This window comes from Zosterops lateralis (assembly GCF_965231275.1).
Source record: "Zosterops lateralis genome assembly, chromosome: 17".
Taxonomy (NCBI): Eukaryota; Metazoa; Chordata; class Aves; order Passeriformes; family Zosteropidae; genus Zosterops; species Zosterops lateralis.
In genome coordinates, this window is record NC_139777.1 from 3,191,527 (window position 1) to 3,215,152 (window position 23,626).

Here is a 23,626-nt window from a genome sequence, read left to right on the forward strand (position 1 = left end):
ACTGCATGAAATTATTCAAATTGCAGTAATACACGAAGGGCAATCTAGCAGTGGAATGTATGCCATGGAGACGTGTGTGAAAGGATGAATTTTGACAAGGGAATCTCAACAAATTTATTTGCTTGTTAATATAGTGTCAGGTGGGATGTGTCTCCCAAATCACCTCAGAAAAGTGGTAACAGCAGATGGGTTTGCAAGGCTGAGGTGTGTCCCAAGTCAGTGAGGGGCAGGCAGGTGGTGAGGGTTTGGTGGCAAGGGGCAGAGCCCTGATGGAGGATGGTGTCCTGATGCTGGGGTTGCTTTTAAATTCCCTGGGAGCTGGCATCGTGCTGGGGGCACCAGCAGTCAGCTGTGAACCCTGCTGGGCTGGGTGTTCAGGCTTCAGCTTGAGGAAGTCTGGTTGTATGACTCTGTCTTGGGTTGTTGCTGAGGCATATGTGCTGCAGTCAGAGAAGGGTCAGTTTTTGCAGTATTTTTACTATTTTAACTGAGCTCTGGTATCAAGAGCATTGCACAGTGCAGTTGTGTCAGTGAGGCACAACTTTAGTATCATGTCCAGTGAGATGTGTTGATGGTATTTGGTGATACAACAACCACTGCGTGCAGCTCTGGTGCTTCAAAAGGTGCTGAGGCCAAACGGTGCTAAGTAATAAACAATGAGCTGCAAACCACCACAGCAGCTGTTCCTGCAGAACTGCTTAAAAAATAAAAAGATGCCCCTGCCTTCCATCTGGCCACCTGGATCAGTGAACAGGGCATGGAATGCATGAGCACAGAGCTGTGTTTGCCTGGTTTTGTGCCTTTCTCACAACTGTTTCACATAACTCTTTAAATAAGTAACCTGCCTTTTTAAGACTTCATATATATCTTCAAACTAATGAACCAGTCTAATAGGAATGCTGCTTTTAAAATACAAATAAAGAGCTGTGTGATGGAGAGGGGTTTCACTGTGTCTGCTCAAGAATGGGCTGCGGTGATGCTGTGCTGCTGTGAGCTTCTGCAGGGCTTCACTCACCTCGAGCATTTTAGCAAAGCTCTTTAAAGCAGGTAGTAAAGAAGTGAGTAAAGTAAGTGTCACCAGCATGGGGAGGACCTAGAAGTGCCTGAGAGCTGGAGTGGTGGGTCTGAGGAGCACAACATGGATCACCTGGTGCTGGCTGCTGCTGAAGGGCTCTGCCCTGGACACACTGCCCTTCCACTTGAGCAGTCACCCGTGGGAGAGCTTGATCACAGCTCTGCTGCAAGAGAGGGCAGGAGACACTTCAGACTAACTCATGAGTAAGCAAGGAAAAGGCACATCCTCACCTTTCCTTGGCTGTCTGTGTTGTTGGGGGTAATTTCCTTTGTGTCTGCAGTGGGTGCCATGCAGCAGCCTCTCAGCAGCTCCCTGGGGTCCCTCCTGGCCAGCAGATTAGCAATGCTCAGCTCAGTGCCTGCTGCTGGACCTGTCTTCCACAAACATCAAATCCATTATTCAGCCCATCTGCACTCCTGAGCCTGTGCAGTATCCTGTGACAGTGCAGTGCACAGCTGAATTTTGTTCTAGGTGCAAAGTGTTTTCATGTGTTTGTTTAAACCTCCTGCTTGCTAATTAGGGGACAGGTGGGGAAATCAGCACACTTTACCTCTCCTCTCTCTTTTGCATATTTTATGCCTGCACAAATGGCAGTGGGAATGCAGCCCAGCTGGGGGGTATTTCCACTCTGGTGCTTTAGAACACTTGCAGTTTTACAATTTATTTTGCATACAGTGGGGATAGTGTGATAGTAAATGATTGGTGTTGTCTTGAAGGCCATGAGAAATGTTATGGCCTGGGTAGGGATTATTTTTGTTAAGGGATCAGCCAGCAGTTGGCAGCCACAAGGGTTATGTTTTTATTACCCAAAGGGAGAGGTAGGAAGAAAAAGTTGCACTTCCCTCACTGAGCAGGTTTTGAAATTTCAAGGACAACTTGGAGTTATTTCTTGCTCTTTGTTTTAGGAAAAGATTTTTTTTTTATTAATATGTTGCATTCCTCAATTGATGAGCCTGATTCTGTCCTCTCTAACTGTATGCACTTAGTTAAATCTGAGTACAGCAAGAGAAGAAAAATCTAAGCAGGAAATAAAGCAATGAAAAATTCAAGCTGCCTCCAGAGAGAAGAGAAATGTTACCAAAGGGGAACTGTTTCTTGCTGGCCTCACCCTTACTTTTGAGGAAGAACATCTACTCAGCTGCTGGAAATAGTCTCCTCAGAGTGAAGCATCTCCTGTGGTCTAGCTGGGTTTTAATGCATGTGCTGCTTTGCTGGGAAGGACTTGTTAGGTTTGTGTTGTAATGCTCAGCAAATGAGGAGCTGCTAAGCTCATTAGGGTGCCACTCATGGCTTGTGGTCACTGCTGTGAAGGACTCACAGCCAGGGAGGGTTTGTGTCTCCTGAGCCTCCCGTTCCCTGGGGCCACTCCACGGCTGTGTGGAGTCCCCAGCAGACCCAGAGCATTTGTGCCACCTCCACTGGGGGCTTTGTCCAAAGTGGGTAAATGCTTTTTGTTAGTCAAGATCATATGGGCTGGCTGAACCATCTTCTCTGCAGGTAGTAAATTCCCAGTTTTTCTGGGAATTCAGAAAAGCAGCAGATGTCCTATTGTCCTGTCTGGGGTGATGGTGGTGGCTGTCTCCAGAACATAAAGCCACAGGTTTCCTTGTTTGAAACTATACCATGCAGCCACCATGACTGCAGTTAGGATGATAACAAGGTCCTAAAGACCTTAGTGTGTTCCCTCTTTCGTGCATATTTCTTTTCCAAAAGCTGGTGCTGGGCTAGAACAGAGCTGCTGGAAGGAGAGGAGTGTGGAGGGCAGATGGGAGTGAGCAGGAGAGCCTTAAAGGATGAGACTGATGAATGATCTAACAAAAACTCTTTTTCTTTTGCCCATTCTCCTTCAAGACCCAAAATTCCTTCCTTTCTGCCCTCCCTTCTGAGGAGACTCAACATTGCACAGGTTGCACTGGGGACGTGCAGGTCTTGCAAATGAAACCACTGTTGGTACCAACACTGAAATGCAGAGAGCACTGAACAGGACTCTGCAAATGCTGCCATAACCGTGACAGCCACGTGATTTCAGATACTCAAGGGTACAGTCAGTAGTACTGTGTAAAAGGGGAAGAGTATCAAACTGGCCTAGTTGTGCTGATTAGAACTGTTTAAATACAGCATGTGTACAACCTATTCTTCAACAGGCTGCTATCAGCTGGGGAGCTAGACTGTTTTCCATGCTTATCTCCTTTCTTATCACCATCTTGGTAGCAAGATCTGAGTTCATGGCTCCATTTGACCTAAGGTTGAAGTATGGGGGGTGAGGTCAGGGGCTGGCATGTGAGCTCCTGCCTGGCACTGAACTGTGAGGGATTTGTGTACTCTGCACATGCAGTTATTGCAGGGTAGTGTGGGGTTTTTTTACTTATAGATGGACTCTGATCTAATGTTGCCAGTTCCCTTTATCTTTGATTGCAAAGTACCTTCTTTAGAAATGTGGGTGCATTTCTGCACACCAGTGTGAAGAGCAAGACAGCAAAACAGAATCATTTGGGAAATGAGTTCTCTGTGTGCAGTGTGATTTCTTCTGAATTCCTTGCTTTTCTTTGCATCTTTAGAGAAGAGGATGTTGCCTTGAGCTCTGCATCTTTTGTGTGTGGACAGACCTTAGAACAAAATAATAGCTGAGGTGGCAGAAAATGACAGAGGAGCCCATTGCATGTGGACCAGTGCCTTTCTGTTTTTCAGAGAGACTGTTCAGTTCCTCTATTGGATTTGGTTGGTTAGTTCCCAGAACTCTGCATCACTGAACCTGGTGTCTGAAAAGGGCTTTACCTGGGTAAAGGCAGTCTGACTGTATGAAAGTCTTTGGGAGAAGCAGAGAACATTCCCTGACTAATTTATCTGTAGGGGGTATTTTCTTGCCACTCTACCATCCTTTTATGCATGACTTAGCTTCCCAGCCGACTAAAGCCTTTGAAGTTAGATTGCAAATAGCTCTTCAGCTATCCCTTCCCCCCATCTAAAATAGGGAAACCAGAACAACCATTGCTGTGGAAAGAGCCTGCCTTGTTACATGGCTTCCCAATGTTAACACCCCTCTCTTTTCCTCCTTCCTTTTCCCTACCTCCTCCTCCCCCCCATAAAGAAACCCTTTTTTTTCCCCCCTTAATAAGATCTACTTAAGACTTGAGGGAAAAGGCCATGGTTCCATGAGATGGTAAATCCAATTTTAGGGTGTTTCATATGTGATGAAAAACACTGTGGCCACATGACGCTGCCCCTGAATTGGCACACATTCGCCCTGCCAGTTCGGATTTGTCCACATAATGCAGGAGGGGCCACTGTCCAGGCCAGCCTCGTATGGGGGCATGCCCAGGCCTCCCTGAGCTCGGGCTGGGGGCCAGGGACTCCCCATCTCACACTCACACTGCATTTTGTGACCTGCCCAGTTGGGTGTTCACGTCGGTCTCCGCTCAGATCTTGTGCAGTCAGGGTTGTCTGGAAGTTTCCAGTCTCAGCCTTGCTGAATGTGGACCCCAAGGATGTTGTGTTGGCCTTTCCCTGCAGACACCAGAGTCTCTTGTGCATGGGAAGCCCAGAGGTAATGTCTGGCTGCTTCAAATATCCTTTCTTCGATGATCTTGCTGACAGGAACAGTGTAACCACATCATATGCCATGAGGTTTGCAGTTCAGAGCCTCCTCCTCTTGAGAAGGAGAAAGACCTGAATTAAGCCATGTTTTTTGTGGATTTGTTTACTAACTTACAAACAGAGAATCCCCTCAACCTAGCTCTCTTTGCCAGTTCATCTCTTCAGGATTTTTGCTGAGGCAGATCTGGCAGTTGTTTTCCCACTGGCTTAACTCCTGACTCTGAGGATTTCTGTCTAGGAAGCTCTTGTAGTGGGCTCTTGAAATCCACATTGGAAACTGGACTGTGGTGCTGTCTTGCCAAGAGAATGGATTTTTGAAAGTACTGAATGATGATTGAGTGTTCTCCCCTTGGGCTCACATTCCTCAAGTTGTCTTTTTTCTGGATCAGTAAAGATCTGTTTACCTCAGACTGCACTACATGGGCTTCCCATCTCTGTCTTCTTGCTTCACATAGAATTGTCTGTCCTTCCCTGCACCACTTGCTGAATGAAAGAAATTCTTAACCTTGTGGAAATGCCTAGCAACTGCCTAGGTGGGTGTTTATTACTCCAGGATCTATTTTGACTTCTGGAAGGAAGAATCCATGCATCATTTCCTACAGCCACTGGAGATCTTATGTACAGTCAAGTAAAATCTGTTTAATCATTGCATTAATTTTTCTCCTATTTTTTGTGGGGTTTTTTTGTGTGGACCATTTCACAGCCCTGTGTCACGTCAGGGACTTTGCTTTGGGAAATACTGATTTAAGCTACTGCTCAGAGATGTAATGTTATTCCACTGTCCTGCAGGGAGACAGGATAATCCCCTCAGGAGTCTGAAACAGGGCATCAAAGTGTTGAGACCCATTTCAGCTGCTCAGTGCATGTGAGGGCCTGCAGGAAGTGTGGTGTGGATTTGCATGAGGCTGAGTTGCTCTTTGGCACTGCTGTCCATCCTACAGGACTCATTTTAGCTTGTTTTGTCATCTTGATTCACTAGATTCTCTGATGATGGCATGGACTGTTGGGCAGCTGTCCAGTTCTCCTGCTGTCCTTAAAACATAAGTCAATTTACTTCTGTTCCTGGTGTCAGGAAATACTGGAAGGGAGTGAGGGAGCTTTTCCCTTTGTAAGCTTTAGCCCCATGTGCCTTCCCCTCTCAAGAGCCCTTCCTGCCCTACACTGACAGCCCAGTTGAGCTGCTTCCCTGCATCCTTCCAAATCCCTGCTTGTGGCATCTCCCCATGTGCAGGATGGTCTAATTAGGGACCAGCACCTGATGGAGCACATTGTGAGACACAAGTGAGCACTTGGCGTTTCCTCACCCCTGTCCCCTTCTTCTGTGACCAACAGGGTCTTATAGGGAATTCCAAATCCTTCTGTGGTTTGAGATATCAACTCAAAGTTCCATCTTGGCCTTAGGAAGGAAAGTAAGTGGTGTAAATTGAGCTGGTGTTTGCAGTGCTGTTTGTTTACAGCGAGCACTTGGATATTATTGTCACTTGTTTTACTTGTTGGGCAGCCCTGTAGGTGTGGGGAGCATTGCCTGTGCCAAAGAAGTGCTGCAAGTACCAGACCAAAACACAACCTGAGTCAACACAGTGTGTGTGTTAGGTGGGATATTGTCATCACAGAAAGCTTGAATTCTCTTTTTCGGGTAATGAGAGGTACTTTGGCAATTGGTACTAGAGAAACCAGAACATCCAAGGAGTGTCTCTCCTTCTGTGAGAAATCCCTGTTCCATTTGGGCCTTTTTGGTGCCCCGTTTTTATGGGACACAGCATTGAGTCCATCACTCTGATCTGTGTGTTTGTAGCCTTTGCTTGTGAGCTCATTTATAAAGTTCTGTATAAATATATCACTATATGAGAACCTTGCAGTCTTCTTTCCTAGAGACAGAATCACATGTTGCTGGAGATACTTTATAATCACTGATTTGTAATATGTAAATCTTTCCATTTGCCAATTACTGAGCTGGGCATTTTATTACAGCGCAAACACCAGAAAGTTGTTCCAATTAAAAGCTGCTCTGGTTTTCCTTGTGGGCTCTGACTGCAGCAGGAGGACAGGAGCTCTCCCAGCTGCCCAGAGGAGGTTGAAAAACCTGACTAACCCACGGGGAGGAGGCAGCAACCTGATTCCAGCTGCAGTCCAGGCTGTGGTGGTGCTGGGCTGAACACCACAAGCCACCACAGGCACTGGGGACATCACAGTGACCTGACCAGGTTGGAAAGCTCACCCAGGAAGGTGCAGGCAGCAGTTTGCTCTGTGTTTTTGCTGCTGGACTGCTGGAAAACTACCTGGAGTGGCTCTGCCCTCCTGTACTCCACATCTGCACCACCAGCAAAGCACCGCCTTTGTGCGTGTTCTTCCCGAGGCAGGGCTATAATTATGGTTAGCAAAGTAAAAATACTTGTGTGGATTGTAAATAAGGGGCAGAGTCTGCCTTGTTCACGCCTGACACAGTGAGGTGTGAATGCTCAGCACAGCCCCTCTGGTGTCATCGTGCCTGAGCCTTGCTCTCCTGGCAAGACAGGAGGGCAGTTCAGAGCCACGGCTCCTCCTTGTGTGCTTTGCCTAGAACAGGGAACCTGCAAACTAAAAGCAGATTAAAAATGAACAAAGCAATACTCTCTGAAGCCCTCGCTGGGTTTGCAAATTTTTGGCTTGCAAGAAGTATTTGGTGTTTATTCTGTTAGCAGAGTGAACGGTGGGATTCTCTGGGCCAAACTTGAAAGGAGGTTTTCAGTGAAGTTGTCTTGGAGGAAGAGTTGCAGGTGGCTGGTTGGTGACCTCAGACTTCATTTCTGTTCTGGATGGTGGCATGAGAAATGTAGCAGATTTGAAATGTCTCATTCTCTTTAATGTGCTCTGCTAAAGGAGTCTGGGAAGAGAATTGTGTGTTAGAGAATTTGAGCTGGTTTTGCCCAGGGATCATGGCTGTTTCCCTTATCAAACACAGAGCACAGGCAGTGGGGAGCCTGGTGTGAGCCCAGCGTGGAGAGGCAGCTGGAGTTGGGGTAAAGGAGGTCAGAGGGACCTGGAGCCGGTTCTTGACTCTGTTAGTGACTTGGTGTATGACCCTCTTCAGTCACTTGTTCTCTCCTCTTCATCTCTGAAGGCTTTTCTTTCCCTGCTTTCTTGTAAGGATAAAGTGTGAGAAAATCACTGCTGAATTTTTTTCAACCCTTGCTTGGACTTAATCCAAAACCAAGTGATGACTGTTTAACCAGGTTAGGAAAACTTTCTTGTCCAAGAGTCCCTTCTTCTTTAAAGTTCTAGCTTTATTGAAAAACATGAAGGCTAATGACTTTGTAGTGTGCTGAATGCCATCAATCCTGCATTTCATTATTTTGATGCACCAGAGCTCAGCCAGGTAATGCCAGAGCAGTTGCTGTGTTCAGTGGCACAGTTCCCTACCTCAAAGATAAGTAACTTGGTACCCAGCAGAATGGGCAAAGCCAAATGAGCTGTAAGCTGATGGTGTTCAAAATATGTTCAGAAATTCTGAGTAAATTCTTTTATCAGATGGCCTTTTAGAAGGAAATGGAAATTTCTCTGCCTGTAAGAAAGGTACTGAACAAAGTGTACAGTGACAGTCCCAATCACTGCCATGGTGTCAGAGCTCCTCTGGGTCAGGGGATGGAAGTCCTCACATCTGGAAGCTGCCAGGTCTGCATGCAAATATTAGGATGTAGTTTCTTTTCTCTGGAGATATTAACATTTACTTGTAAAATGCTGGGTATGGCTCTGAGGTGGGATTGATACCCTGTAGCCAGTGGCTCTACCCTGTCCCTATTCCAGCTGATGAAGGAGTGGCATCCCAGGATATTCCCTCATTTAACTTAAGAGTCTCTGCACACTCCTGCTGGTGTTAAAGGTGGCAATTAACATTTTGGGTGAACAGTGAATGAGGCCATTTATAACCAGTTACGCTGACATGAATCTCTCCCAACAAATTTGCATCATTAAAGAACCTTTGGAAAAATGTGTCATGCATATAATTAAATACCTGTTTTGCTAACTCTTAATTTAATTAATTCAAAGTAAAGATGGCAGCACAAATTAATTTAGCTGGAAATGGCTTTTCTCTCAGTGGGCTGAAGGGAGGTTTTCTGGTGGCATTGTACCAGATGACCTCAGAAACAGGCAGGTGAACTGTGGGACTGACTGACACAGGGTTTTTTTGACAGTAATGGCCATGACATTCTCATAGCAGTATGTATGTCATCTATCAGCTCACTTTTTTCTGCTTGTGAGAGCAAAGAGGGAGGCCAGCTAGAAGGCAGTTCCTTTGAGAGGACAGCACAGGTGCTTTTCAGCTCTACCCTGAGCGGTATTTGGTAGCAACCATAGTAAATCCAGGTTCAGACAGGTGAATGAAAAGAAATTCAAATAACAGAAGATCTTTCTATGTCTCCCCTTGGTTTTTCTATCTGTACCTTGATCTCTTTCACTTGGTGCCTACATTTTTCCCCCTTAGATATGAGCAGTTACAGGAAAGTCATTCACTTTAAATATTCGTTACTCTTAACTTTCTTTAAAGACTTCCTTGTAGATGATCTTTTGGTTTGACCTCTTTCCTAACCTTGTGATTCTTTCGCCCTACCCCCTGTGCCTTTTCTGATCCTTTTCTCCCTGCCATTTAATCTCCTCCTCTCTCCCTCTCCATCTTGCTTGGAGTAAAACTGGAGCACAGACTGTGTGCACTGTGCAAGTGGAGGTGAGTTGTCAGCCCAACATTGTAGGAAGCAGGGAATCTGTTGTTGCTTCCTGTAGACCCATCTGAGCACCAAAAGAAAAAAAAAAAAAAAACAAAAAACCAAAAAAAACACCCCAAACAAAACAAATCAAAAACCTTTCAATTTTTCAAACACTGGTTATTGCTTTAGCAATTCTCATTTCAGCTTAAGTAAAAATTAATGCATGTATAGATGAAGGAAGCTCTGTGCCCTAAAGCATGGAATCCTGCTAGTCCTGCCACCTCTCTGCAATTTCAGTACTGGCTCTTCTGTGTGATGTTTCCTTCAAGAGGGAAAATCAGCCTCATTTATCAGGCAGGACTCATTGGTACTGAGGGTGAGGAGACGCTGCTGTGGATGGCAGTGGGCTCTGGGTGATGAGCAGGAGCACAGAGATCTTGTGTGGCAGGACTGGCTGGGACAGGCTGGGGGCTGCTGGTGCTCCAGGGTGGGAGAGCTCTGGGAGGGTGCAAGGTCCTGCAGGAGGGACTGAGGAGAATTTGTGACTTGACACTGCTCAGTGCTGGCCTCCCCTGAGGCCTCATGAGGTGACTTTTCTCCATATCCCATCAGATGAGATGAATGTGGACTTGGAGCTGATTTTGTCTGTCTTTGGTAGCCTGAACACTCCTGGCTTTCTATCCAGTGCCGACCTTTAGCATCATCCAGCATTTGCAATTGGAGCCAGTGCTTTTAACAGGGCCTTTTGTGTTCACTTAGTGAAAACCAGGGTCTGTTTCACAGGAATCTTGTTTACACCTGCCACAGTCGTCCTTTTTGCTCTTCCTCTGCTCCTTTCACTGGAGCTGCAGTAGTTGAAACTGCAGAATGTCCTTTTATTCCCCGGCATCCTCGGCGTGGGACGTGACCGCAATAGAGCAGCTGGGGAGAGGATGCAGGGTGTGAGACCCACTGAGAAGTGTGAACCAGATGTGGGCAGCTCAAGGGCACGATACAGCTGGGCTTTGGAAAGACTCGAGTGCAGTGGGCTATCACCTCTGCTTCTTTTTTAGCTGCTCATTTCAGGGTTTACAAAACGGCCCTCGGAGTTCTCGCTGCGTGCACAGATGCACTAAAGTGACTCAGTGACTACAGGAGAGTCCCCTCTCCAATCACCATTACCAGGGGTCAATTGCTCTTGCTCAAGGTTTGCCAGATGAATGGTGTTTCTCCTTGTTGGGCATTTTGGGCACTAAAACTGCCAGTGTGTTTTTGGGGGTGACCCAGGCGCTGCGGGAGGCGGTGAGTTCGTGCTGCAGCAGAGGAATGTGAGGAAGCCGGGCCGAGGGGAGGTGCCAGGACTGGAGGATTTGCACAGCTGCTGTTGCAAGCATCGTGCTCAGCCTGCTCTCTGGTGGTAGCTGCTGTAGCAGAGATGACCTTTGATAAAACGGGAAACATTTGGAGTGATTTGGATAGTTGTGGTTGTTCAGTTTCGCACAGTGACAGTTTGTAGCAGAGTCAACTCAGCTGCTCCTGCTTTTGTTTGCATACCCGAGTAAGAAATTCACAGGTTAAGAACCAAATCACAGCGGCTTCAATGTGAAAACTACCAACAAAGTCTGCTCCTCAGCAGCTCTTCCCAGAACTTCCAGGTTCTCCAGTGTCTGATACTGCTCTTTCCTTTCACACTTGGGAGGCTGGTAGGAGAGCAGTCAGAAAAGGCTCCTGCTGGCACAAAATGTGGAGCAAATAATAAATATCTTTGGTCTCTACAATCAAATTTGGCTGATAACAGCTAGCAGGTTCCAAAACTCTTGCCAGGATTGTGATAGAAAGAGGCACTTGATGGTGATCTCTTCTTGGCTCCCAGGGCAGCAGGAGGGCTCTGGCCAGGAGGAACATCCCTGCTGTGCCCTGGGCTGTGCTGGGGAACACGAGGGGGCTCCTCACTGACATCAGCAATGTGAGACATGTTTGGAGGGTACAGGGCCCCTGTCCTGTCAGCTGTCATCACTCTAGTCAGAGATCAGCGCCATTCATGTTTCCTAGATAAACTGTCACTGTGTGGATATGTCTTCCAGCAGTATTTGGTTACTGTATTTCCTATCAGGGTTTCAATACCTGAGGGATGTGTCAGTCATGCATGTGGATTCTTGGTGCTGGAGACACCTTGAGGACTGAAGTGTCTGTAGGGCACAGTGTGCAGGTGTGACCATGTGCTGTTGAGGATGGAGGTAGTTCCTGAGATTTTTCTTCTGTACAAGACCTAGTCAGGCAGCTTGGAAACTTCAGAGCAAACTGACACCTTCTGTTTTAATCCAGTTTCCATCCCTTTGGCAGCAGAGGCAAGACATAGTTTTAGCATTTTCTACAAGTCTGTATTTCTTGTGACTAGTAAAGGACTCATTTTGTCCCAAAGCACAACATAGGCTACGTCTTTGAATCCCAGCATTTATGACTTCAATGTTTAAAAGCTATTTAACCAGATCTGGGGTTCTCTTTTCCCATGTGAATTGCTGTGGTCTAGTCAAGACAACTTTTTGTAGCAGCAGCCATGTGGAGGTATTGTCTTTCCACAATTAGAGGTTAGGAGCTGACAGCAAATGAGCCAGGGGTTGTAATTAAAAAACAGGGTAATTATTTGTACATGGAAAAACTAAGGAATAAAAACTCATAGTGTAATGTACCTAGGAGCACTAGATGCAAATTGGAGATAATGTGTCTTACAGTGAAGGATGTTTGGATTGTGTGTATTTCACCAAGCATGAGAGCAATTTCTCCTGCTGCATGGAAGCTGAGGGTTTTGTTCAGTTGATGCTGATGCTCTTTTAGAAAGCTTTTACCTCTCTGATTCCTGAGGTCTGACACGAAAGAGAAAGGCTTCAATAGGCCCCAGCTGCTCAGTGGGCCCTGTCTTTTCAGAGCATCGCTCGCTTTTCTCCGTTCCCAATTAAAATGTGTGTTAAACTCATCTTTTGTTTGAAGCAGCCCAGCGCTGCGGTATTTAATGTAAAGAGAATGTGCTCATCACCTTTTCTCTCTCTTTTGTGGCAGGGTCAGCATTCCTCAGGGGAGGACATGGAAATCTCTGACGATGAGACCAACCCTGCACCCATCACCAGCGCGGAATGTGCCAAAACCATTGTGGTGAACTCCTCCGTCAGCAACACAGGCGTGCTGGCCCCGTCCATCCCCCCGCTGCCACCACCGGGATTCCCTCCTCTTCCTCCTCCTCCTCCTCCACCTCCTCAGCCAGGCTTCCCCATGCCCCCTCCTCTGCCCCCACCACCTCCACCCACCCACCCGGCCGTCACCGTGCCCCCGCCGCCGCTGCCCGCCCCGCCCGGGGTCCCTCCGCCCCACATCCTGCCCCCGCTGCCCCCCTTCCACCCCGGCATGTTCCCGGTCATGCAGGTGGATATGATCAGTGTCCTGGGCAACCAGTGGGGTGGCATGCCCATGTCCTTCCAGATGCAAACCCAGATGCTGAGCCGCATGATGCAGGCACAGAACACGTACCAGTATCCGCCTTTCATGACGGGCAGGATGCAGTTTGTGAATCTCCCTCCCTACCGCCCGTTCTCCATGGGAGCCGCTCTCGCCCGTGGGCAGCAGTGGCCACCTCTGCCCAAGTTTGACCCCTCGGTTCCACCCCCGGGTTATGAGCCCAAGAAGGAAGATCCCCACAAAGCCACTGTGGATGGAGTCCTCCTGGTCATAGTGAAGGAGCTAAAGGCCATCATGAAAAGGGACCTGAACCGCAAGATGGTCGAAGTGGTGGCGTTCCGGGCGTTTGACGACTGGTGGGACAAGAAGGAACGTCTGGCAAAGGTGGGTTTTCACATGCTCTGTCCTGGGTCCTGGGGAGAGCTGTTCTTAGTGCATGTGTGGCCAGTGTGTGGGGTCACCAGGGGTCTGGAGCTGACTGAAAAACCCAAACCCCATAACTGTTATGTACAAGAGGAAGCTGAAGTTTAGCTCTGAAAAACTAAGCTCAGAGCAAGAGGAGTGCTTGAAACCACCAAGTCTCTGTTTTGTGTTCCCCACTTTGTGCAATGAGATTTGTGGGTATTTCCAGTTCTGCCCCCTCCCCAGTGCATGTAATAAAGCAGCAATTAACTCAAAAGCTGAACATTGGCCAAATGCATGAAGAGTTCCAGGGATTAGTTGAGAAAACAGCTTTGCATGAATTCTCTGATCCTTTTCTCACCCAATTTGAAGTGTACCTCAGCCAGCAAACAGCTCTGTGATCTAATGCGTGGTGAATTTGTCACTACCCAAAAAACCTAACACTAAAGAAAGGTTAATGCAAGCTTCAAAATTACCATTGCAGTGAATTACTGTAAAATAACAAAACAAACCACAAGTTGCAGGTAGATCTGTTTCACATGTCAGTTTTCAGAGCAAGTATCCTCACCACCTGTTTTTGTAAACCACTTGCATGTTAACTCTGGTGCCTGGGAGAGCTCCTTGGCTTTCTGGAGTGGTTGGTAATGCTGCTGCTTAACAGCTGTTTTATGACAGTGTAATTTGCTGTGGCTTAGAGCTGGCTGGCGTGACGTGCAGCAGAAACCCCGTCCCTCTCCTCCTGACTAATGCTCAGAGCTTTTCTTCTGCCAGCAAGTGTGTGCTGACAGTCTTGGAGGAGGCCCCTGAGTTTCCAGGGCAATAAAGGAAACAGATCCAGCAAATAGTTGCAAAAACAGCAACTGAGATCCTGAAGAAATGGTTTTAAACCAGACATCTGCGGTGAAGAAGCAGGAGCGAGTTGAGGCAGATCTTCAGGCTCTTGTACATCCTAAGTTATGACTGGATTTGGGGTGTTCTTCCCTCACCTGGCATTTATAAGCAATTTTGGGAAGGGAAGCTGACTGTATCACAGCATCTTGCCACAGGTTATGTTGGATGTGAGCAGTGTAATTGAAAATATGAAATTGCTGCATGGAAAACCACGTGTGCTTTCTGTCCAGGAACAGAGATGCCAGAACCATTTCTGCCCCAGGGCATGTGTTACTGTTGAGTGGAGAAAAACCTCACAGGTTTCAGAGCCTCCTTTCTGCTAGGACTGGGCACCCCTGGTATTAGACTGGGACAGGATTCCTTCTCAGGAACAAGTTGCCTGCTTTTGCAGAAAACAAAATATGAATATTCAGCTTGAAGTGTACCTTCCCATTGCTGGTGTCTGTGTGACATTTTCCTGGCTTGTCCACCTCTCCACAGCTGCAGAGGTCTGAATTCCTGCTTTTCCTTTGCATCTCAGCTCTGGTGAAAAAGGATTTGTTGAGGCTGTGTGTCTATTTTGTAGACCCTTTGGTGTTTTGCCCAAATGTTTTTATGTTCCTGTTCCCAGGACTGGAGCCTTCTGACAGGTTTTGTGGACTTGGGCTGTGGTTGCTAAGGAAACACAGGGATGTGTGTGATTTTTGATGCACTATATTTGGCCTTACACTCAACAGAAGGAAGGTGTTCCCAACTGGAAGGTCTGGAGTTGCTTTCAGTTATGTGGGTTAGCAAAGGAAGATAACACATTGTTGGGCTGACTTGCCTAAAGCACACTCAAGTTATTTGTATTATTCTGTGCAGCTCCATTTCCTTTCAGGTGTGGGGCACCTTCAGATGCCCTCAAAGAAACTGGTGCCTGGGCAGGGCAGTGATATTTCCCAAACCTCAACTGTCTAAATGGTTTCCAGATTTCGTGTCCTTCCCAGGAAACTTCCCCTCTCAAATGTGCCTTCTCTCTTGCAGGCATCTCTCACTCCAGTGAAGTCTGGAGGGGAGCTGGAGGAAAAACCAAAGCCGAAGGATCGAATGGCCTCTTGTCTTTTGGAGAACTGGAACAAAGGAGAAGGGCTGGGATACGAGGCCATCGGTTTGGGCATTGGGTTACGAGGGGCCATCCGGCTGCCATCCTTCAAGGTGAAAACAAAAACCTCTCTTCCTTATGCTGACATCCCCCAGAGAGGAGCCTTAGGAGGACAGACCTCACTAGGTTTGTCCCCCAGAGCCCTCGGGCTGTTCACCCCACTCTATGTTCATTCAGGGCGTTGCTTCTGACTCCCCAGGGCCAGAGCAAGGAGCCTCTGTTCCCTTAGCTTTTCATCCTCCGCTTGTGTGAATTGTCTGTAGAGGATCTCCCTGCTCTGCAAGGGAAAGGGGACATTTGCCTGTGTTTAGGACACAGCATTTCAGCATGATCATAAAAATACATGTATGCTCATAGTGCTTTACGCAGTTACTGTTTTGTTTAGAATCTCTCATGATTTGACAGCTGAGTCTCACCTGAAGTTTGCTTAAACTCTGTCTCCTCAGAAGCACAGGGTATCCCTTTTGAAAAGATTTGCATAAGAAATTAAAAGTATTTTAAAAGAAGTGTGGGGTAGAGGAGTCTAGAGAGCTTCCCTGAAATAAGGATTATTGAATGCACAGAGGGTGCAAGTAAAGGTTTGGGATGAGGGATTCTCTAAGTCTTTATTTAGAGTAAAACTTGCTTTGAGGTTCCTTAAGATGTGCTTAGGCTCTCTTTCTGTTCTGCTACAATCTCAGACACATGGATTTGTCAGGAGTTTTCTCTGTCATCCTCAAAGTACCAGGTGATGACATGCACCATGCTGGTACCCAGGGTGTTTTCATGCAAATTGAAGGGGTAGAGTTTCATTCAGAGTGAAATTCTGTTTGCAAGCAAATAAAGAGATCAAGAGCTGGGAAGTGGCCTTTGGTTTCTGCTGTAAGTGACCACGGCAAAGTAAAGAAGTGGCAATTTGCTTAAGAAGTTGATTTCTGCTGTTTCTAAACTTTCAGAAATGCTAATCGTGTCTTTTGTTCAGGTGAAAAGAAAGGAGCCACCTGAAGCTGCCTCAGCGGGGGATCAGAAGAGAATCCGACCTTCTACTTCTGTGGACGATGAAGATGAAGGTTTGCAAAGTGCATTTGTTTGAAACCTCGGAGCAGATGCAAACCCCACTCAAGCTGAATCCCTTTAAACTTCACAGCAGTGTGCTCTCTTACAGTTAAACAGAGTCAAGGATCTGAGCCAAACCCTGCGACTCACAGAGCTCTGATCAGCTGGGACATGGCCCCTCTGGGTTCAATTATCTGAATTTCACTGGTGGGAAGTTTAAGACCCACATTTTAAGAATAACTCATAACCTACTTTAGCTGTGCTGGGCCCCAGCAGAAGGGGCTCAGAAGGGGCTGTTTGGGGTGTGCTCACAGCTCGCTGGGACGTGGTGGGAGAAAGCAGAAACAGTTTGCTCTGCATTTGATTTGAGGAAGAAACCAAACTTACTCACCAGAAAAATCTGATTGAAAATATCTTAACATTATTTCTTATAACCAGGGAAGAGTAAAGAGGAGACAAAGCTTTGAATACCCTTTGTTTTGCACATGGCTTCATGCTGAAGTCGATTCAGATTAACAAGTGGTTTTGAAGCCAAAAAATGGAACAAAAAAGCATTAAATTCAGGTCACCTGTGCTAACCTCAGTCATGCCATGTCTCCTGTCTGCTCTGCCTAAGGAGTGTCAGCTTTGGCCACCCACATTTTGCCATCAGCACTGTTCACAGTGACATCAGCAAGTCCCTGTAAGCCTGGGGACCCTCCCACTACATGGGCACGTTGCTCCTAACTTCAGTCTTCCCAAAGAAGTCATTTCCCTTATGTAGTCAACTCTTTCTGTCCTTTCCAAGGTATTTGATGGTAATTTCTGTTGCTTTCAGAGTCGGAGAGGGACAGGGATGCTTCTGATACAACATCTGAGCTGTCAAAGAAGGATGCGGAGGCAGTGGGGCTGCGACGGCGACCAGCAAGGCCCTTGGAGCTCGACAGCGAGGGAGAGGAGGGAGATGAGACATCAGGGAAAGAGGAAGAGTCCTCCTCAGAGAAGGAAGAAGAGCAAGAAGAAGAGGGAGGCTTGGTGAAAGCAGCACCTGGCAAGGTGTGTTGGTGTGTGACTGCAGTTTCAATGCTGTCTGTCATTAAAAGGGGACCTGGTAATGCCAAATACCAAAGTTCCCTTTTTTAGGAGATGAGTGCTCCTGGTGGGGTCTGTCCTTACAGAACCTCTGTCAGGTCACTCCCTCTTCAGGTTCTCTGGCAGCCTCCTTGAGAGTCCCTGGCGGTTACTGCACTGACAGCCAGGTCACAGGCTCAGGCACTGTTCATTTTTGGCAATGCTTTCTTGCAAAGGAGGAAGAGGAGGATGAGGAGGATGAAGATGAGGAGGATGAAGATGACGAGGAAGATGAGGATGAGGATGATGAGGAGGGGACAGGCATAGACACCAGTGACAAGGAGGAGGAGCAGGACTCCGAGGAGGGTAAGCAGCTCCAGTGAAAGCAGCAAATGTCATCTTTGAGTCAGCTGTGGTCTCCCTTCTGCCTTTCTGGGTTGATTTTGTTACTTGTGCACCTTCACTGGTGGGCATTTTTACACAATGTAATGCAGAGAGATATTTTTAATTGTTGCCTGTGAGGTTCCCATGACTCCTCAGTCAGTGGGTCCCTTTACAGCTCTCCAGCTCCTACCTGATCTCAGCCCAACCTGGCACAGGGGCGCAGGTCTCAAGCCCAGCTAAATGTTGCTTGTTTTGTGAAACAGCAGTGGCTGAGGGGAGAAAGGACCAGATTTCAGACAAGAGTAATTTGGCTGCTAATAACTCTGTCCTATCTATCAGCTTCTGCTCTAGAAGGTGGTAGTTTCCACTTTTTACAGCTGTGTTGTAAAGGCAGCAGAAGATCTCATTAAAAGATACAATATACCAAGAGACCCATGTGGGAAGGTGCCAGGCAGCACTGCTCCTCACCTGTTGTATGGTGGTTGTTGGAAGCACCCAGAGACAGGATTTATAAACCTCTGCAAAATTAAATAAACTGGGAGGCCACTCCTTCAAACCCACATGCTGTTGTTGATGTTGTTTCCACACTTTTACAATTGAAGGGATATTGGCCCCTGATTGTTTAATAAAGCCAGAAAGCAGAACTAATGGCAGTTTGTTCTTGTAGATGTAGCAAGTCCCTCGTCTTCCAAGGCTGAAGTTGAATCATCTGATGAAAGTGAGGACTCCTCTGAATTCGAGTCAAGTTCAGACTCGGATGATGAAGATGAGGAGGAGGAGGATGATGATGATGATGAAGAAGATGAGGAGGAGGAGGAGGAGGAAGAGGAGGAAGAGGTGGCTGAAGATCAAGGCAGAGAAGCCATGGTTGCTGAGCCAGAGCATGAACCTGCTCCTCTTGAGCTTCCTGATGATGAGAGGGAGACTATTTTGGACCTGTATCCTGTGGATGACTACATGGATGCAACAGGCTTGGGACTTGCCGAGCCAGCTTTGGTAGTGAAAGATGAAGGCAGTGAAGAAATCAAGGCAGGGGAAAGTGAGAGTGGCCAAGTCCCAGGGGCTTCTATTGCTGCTGAAACTCTGCAACACTTGGTAATGGAGAGAGACCAGGAGACAAAACTTGCACTCTCTCCCATCTGTAGGCCAGGTATGCCTTTCTATATGTTTTGGAGTTTTGTTGTCACTTTTCCAAGTAAATTTTCTCCCAGTATCCAATATGTATCGGTTTGTATTTCCCTTGTTCTCTTTCTTCTTCCAGTCTTGACTCTAGGCTAGGGATTATCTGTACAGGGAAAGAGGTCTGTGCTGAACTTTCCTTCCTAGTAAGGAGCTTTACATGAGCCATCTGCTACTAAAAATACTGTGGTTACTGTATCCAGAATCTTATCCTGGGCCAGTTTAGTTGGAGTCCTACAGGAACTGAACAGTTGTCATCATCCGAGGGTGACTGATCGGGTGGTGTGGTGGCTGAAGCTCAAGATAGAAAAGCCATGGCTGCTAAAACAGAACAGGAGTGTCACTACTGGCTCTTTTTGGTTTTCATATCAAAGCAGTATGTGACAGGGAAGCTCTGTGGGGCAGGTGAGTGGAATCTCAGAGTTATGTATGGTTCCTGAGATTATTTGTGGGAGGGTTTTGTCACCTACTCCTTCTAAATGAGTGATGTTTTCCAGTTTTCTGGAAGAAGGAAATTGTCTTCAGTCAATACAGAGTTGTATTTAACACAAGGAAATTGGAAACTTTTTACTAGAACAGGAGTGAGATGCATAAAGCTTGAGTAATTTGGCAACTGGGGGAAATCTAAAAGTTAAAATTGGAGCCAACAGGGAGGGCACATCTAGCAGGGCCTGCTGTGGAGCCTTGAGCAGCACTGGTGTCTGAGGAGTGGGCAGTGTTTTGCCACTTGGAGAGCTGGAAATCCAGTCCCTGCACAGGGCGTCTTTCTTTGGCTGCTGCAAAATCTGAAAGTCACAAAGAGCTAAAATGTTAAACTGGGCAGGGCAAAGAAGAACTGGTTTTGCACAAGTCCTTTCTAGAACAGGTCAGTGTGCTGAGAGAACATAAATTTGGAGACACCTGCATTTGAGCAACTTGATATATGTAAGGAGCTTTCCAGGTAAGCTGTGGGAACAAACTCAAACTGCAGCGCTGTTCTGGAGCAGCCCAGCTCAGTCACACAGGAGTTGCAGGGCTCAGACCATTCTCCAGCAGCCCTGATTTGTTCAGCATAAACAGGGAATGTTTCCCTTCCAACTCTCCAGGCATTTTCACCTCCTTTCATTCTCCTACTTGAAAATGTTATTTTGAGCTGCCTAACAAGATTCACTGTTGATTCCTTTTGGACCTGGCCCTAAGTGGGTAAATAAAGTCCAGATAAATGAGGCTGCTGCAGGGAGAGCAGCATATAAATTGCTTCATTGATACCATCTGAGTGTCTCCTCATCCATTACAAGGGCTTCCCTTTTCCTTCATCTGTTGTTCAGGAGTGTTCTGCTATTCCCTTCACCACTCCCCTCTTGGAGAGCTGAGGATGCTCCTTGGCCTGCAATTAGTTTAGTTCCCACATTAGAAAAGGTGACAGCTCTGGGCTCTGACAGCTCTCCTCTAAAGTCCTCACCCTACAGTCTGCTCATTCCTTTAATGTCTGTACAAAAGGTTGTCAGGGCTTTTGAAAGCAGAGAAACCTTCGTTCTGGTCTGTGTCGTAGCTAATCCTCAAATTAATAGTGCGGGTTTTTTATAGTCCATTAGGAAAGTGTGTGGTAGTGTCTAATTACTCTACACTCTGTGCCTCCAAAATGTAAAGCGCTGGAGTTTTAAAGCCTCCCAGTGGAATTGAGCTGTTCTTTAATTGTGGCATCTTAAACATGTCTTTACTAGCAAGTGGCAAATAACCAAGCGGAGGCAAAGCTCCTGATTCTCCTCTCTGTTCCCCTTTCAGAGGAAGAGCCCGAACCCACTTCCATGTTGGAGCCAGAGGTACAGGAAGGTCCAAAGCCTGAATCTCAAGATGAGGAGGCAGCTCTCTGTATCTCTACTCCAGTGGGAGTCTTTGGAGAACCTCTGCCCAACAAAAGCAGCTTCTTTGGCAAGTCTGAGGAGAGCAGCTTGGAAGGCCGAGTTAAAGCAAAGCCGCCGTCGGCAGCGGAGGAGGACGAGCGGCTGCCGCGCACGCCTGGACGGGAGGTGACGATCCACTCGGAGACTGAGACTCTGCTGCTGCCAGCCCACAAGGTGCCATCCTCCATGCTTCCCTTGCCATCCACTCCCGGCAAGGAAGAATCTTTAGTCCCTCCAGAAAAGTTCCCTGAACAATTAATGGTGACCAAAACGCCCGTGGAAGACGAGATTCCCAGGACTCCCGGGCGGGACATTTTGGCCAAGTCTTCGCACCCCCTCGCGAAGTCGCAGAGCACGGACACTGTTCCAGCCACGCCAGGAAGTGATGCTCCCCTTACAGGCAGCAGCTTGACCCTCAGTTCCCCTCAAGTCCCAGGGAGCCCCTTTTCCTACCCATCCCAATCTCCTGGCATTAACAGCGGCATTCCTCGGACTCCTGGGAGAGATTTCAATTTCACGCCTACTTTCCCAGAGGCTGGTGCTACCATTCCTGGCCTTCTGCCTGGCAAGAAACAGTCAGAGGATGAGCTAGAAGAGAAAACCTTTAAAGAGCCTCTTGGTGCTTCCCTTACGATCAGCATGAACAGTGTTCCTTCCCCTATCCCCTTTGCCAGCCCCCCGCAAGCAGATTTCCACATGGACATGGGTTTGCCACCTGATGAGCCAATACCTGTAGCAGCCCTGCCTTGCATGCATGGAGATGGAAGAATGCCCGTTGAGGAATGCAAGGCAGAAGTTAAACCCAGTTTGCTCTCCCCAGAAGTACCCCCTGGGGCTTCTCTTCTTCCTCCCCCTCCACCACCTTCTGTTCTTCCCAAAAGGAGGCCGGGTCGGCCGAGGCGGTCCCCACCTTCTGTCCTCTCGCTGGACGTGTACTCGGACAAAACCATAGAACCTCCTCCCATGCCAGTGGCCTTGGTGGAAGGTGCTGTGGGCAAAGAGCTCTTGAGTGGACATCCTGATGCCTACTATGGACTGAAAGACCCTGAAGCCGTCACCCTGGACTTCAGGAATGACGGTTTCCACGAGAAAATAGCAGCTGAGACAGTTGCGGAGAAACTGCCATTCAAGGAGCTGGAGAACCAATGGAACGAAGACTTCAAGGAAGAAGAAGCTCTTGGAAAACCCAAGAGACAGTGGCGAAGGCAGAAGAAAACATCCGAGGAGCTGCCAGTGATTCCTTCCCCCGAGTATTCCCCGCCCCGGCCGCAGTTCCGGCCGCGCTCCGAGTTTGAGGAGATGACCATCCTGTACGACATCTGGAACGGCGGCATAGATGAGGAGGATATCAAATTCATGTGTATCACATACGACCGCTTGTTACAGCAGGACAATGGTATGGACTGGCTCAATGACACCCTCTGGGTTTTCCATCCTTATATCCTTTCTCACGGTGTTGGCAGCACGTGTGAGATGCATGGGAAGGTGGTGGGAGAAGCAAGAATAGCAGAGAGTTTTAGGCTGTTTTATTCTCTGAAGCTGCAATACAAAAATACTGTAGAAATGGCTGTTCTTGCTGCACGTTCAGTCTGGAGGTGCAGGGATAGTCTGTAGACACCTCTTCTGGGGAGATTTCCTTCCTAGTTTGAGAAGCTTCTGTCTGCATGTAAACCAGGCTTTTTCCTCCAGCTTGCCTGTGGAATTTCTAGTCTGCACATACAGAGCTTTCACTTGGAGCTAAAACTCGCTGTAAAAATAATCTCACCATCTGTGCCCAAAACAAGGAGTTAGTGGTTCTAGCAGCTTTAACTTGCTTTGAGTTGAAATACTGATAAAATCAGTGGGTTTTAAGTGGCACATCGGGGCTCTGCCTGTGTGCAGCCACCAGCAGTGATCTCCAGAGCAGAGCCTAAAAGACTCTTTTAGGTTCTAAAAACCTCAGAACTCTCCAGTGCCGTTTTCAGGAAGGATGTACAGGTTTATGTTTTGAAGAAGACAAACTCACCACCTTTTGTGTTGCTAGAGATTGTGTGAAGTTCAGATATCTTCATCCCTTGCTTCCTGCAAGACAGGAAAGCAAAACCAAAAAAGCCCAAACCACCTAAAACAGTCAGTGAAAGCTAACAAAACCCATAGTGAAAATAAATGTTTCCCTCTTGATAAGGATTATATTGTAACAGCAAAATTATGCTCCCTTTTTAAGCCACTTCAAAATCACCTTGAGTTCATTGTGTGCCACACTGCATGACAAGTGTGAAAGTACCTGCAAGGCTCACCTGCTTTGCAACAAATCCTCAGCACTCCAGTTTTGGGGCTGTCATCTCTTGGTTTTTATGATCCCTCTGCTTCAGTTTTCTGGTGTCAAGGATATGTTTTGCCCCACAAGGAGCAATTTTGGGTCAGTCTCAATTGTTGTAGCCTTCGTGGCTGTGTTTTTGGGGTGAGCTGGCAGCAGTTCAGCTCCACTGTCCTTCCAGGAGCCAAAGCCTTGAAGGTGCCTTCAGACCTGAAGGTTTGTAATGTGTCTGAAGGAGCTGATTTCCCAAGGCTGGTGAGAGCAGCATCTTTCCAAGGCCTCCGTAGTAATGTTATTTTTTGCAAACCCACAAAACCTTCCTAACTTTCCAGGCTCCTGGTGTTAGCTCCATGCAACTGTAGCAAGTTTAGTCTGATATCCACCTCTGGCTGTGTTCCTCCTTAACTTCTTGCCACCTACCAGCTTTTCTACCCCCAAGAAGAAGAAGCGGGACGACGGGATGCGGGAGCACGTGACGGGCTGTGCACGAAGCGAAGGCTATTACAAAATTGATAAGAAGGACAAACTCAAATACCTCAACAATAGCCGAGCTTTTGCAGAGGAGCCTCCAGCTGACACACAGGTGAGGAGCCCCACGAGTGC

General features: G+C 47.4%; 1 protein-coding gene across 3 annotated transcripts in view; it reads left to right on the plus strand.

The window, feature by feature from the left end:
• The window catches only part of SETD1B (SET domain containing 1B, histone lysine methyltransferase), a 48,496-nt gene that overhangs the window by 18,376 nt on the left and 6,494 nt on the right, over window positions 1-23,626 (plus strand). For all 3 annotated transcript variants that reach the window (XR_014591276.1, XM_083873654.1, XM_083873655.1), the window contains exons 7-14: window positions 12,388-13,164; window positions 15,079-15,249; window positions 16,158-16,245; window positions 17,049-17,266; window positions 17,518-17,647; window positions 18,333-18,815; window positions 20,609-22,165; window positions 23,440-23,606. Coding sequence is in view for 2 of the 3 variants with exons in the window: in XM_083873654.1 (XP_083729780.1) it covers window positions 12,388-13,164; window positions 15,079-15,249; window positions 16,158-16,245; window positions 17,049-17,266; window positions 17,518-17,647; window positions 18,333-18,815; window positions 20,609-22,165; window positions 23,440-23,606 (3,591 nt within the window). In the remaining variant the exon portion in view is untranslated. The remainder of the gene's footprint in view (window positions 1-12,387; window positions 13,165-15,078; window positions 15,250-16,157; window positions 16,246-17,048; window positions 17,267-17,517; window positions 17,648-18,332; window positions 18,816-20,608; window positions 22,166-23,439; window positions 23,607-23,626) is intronic.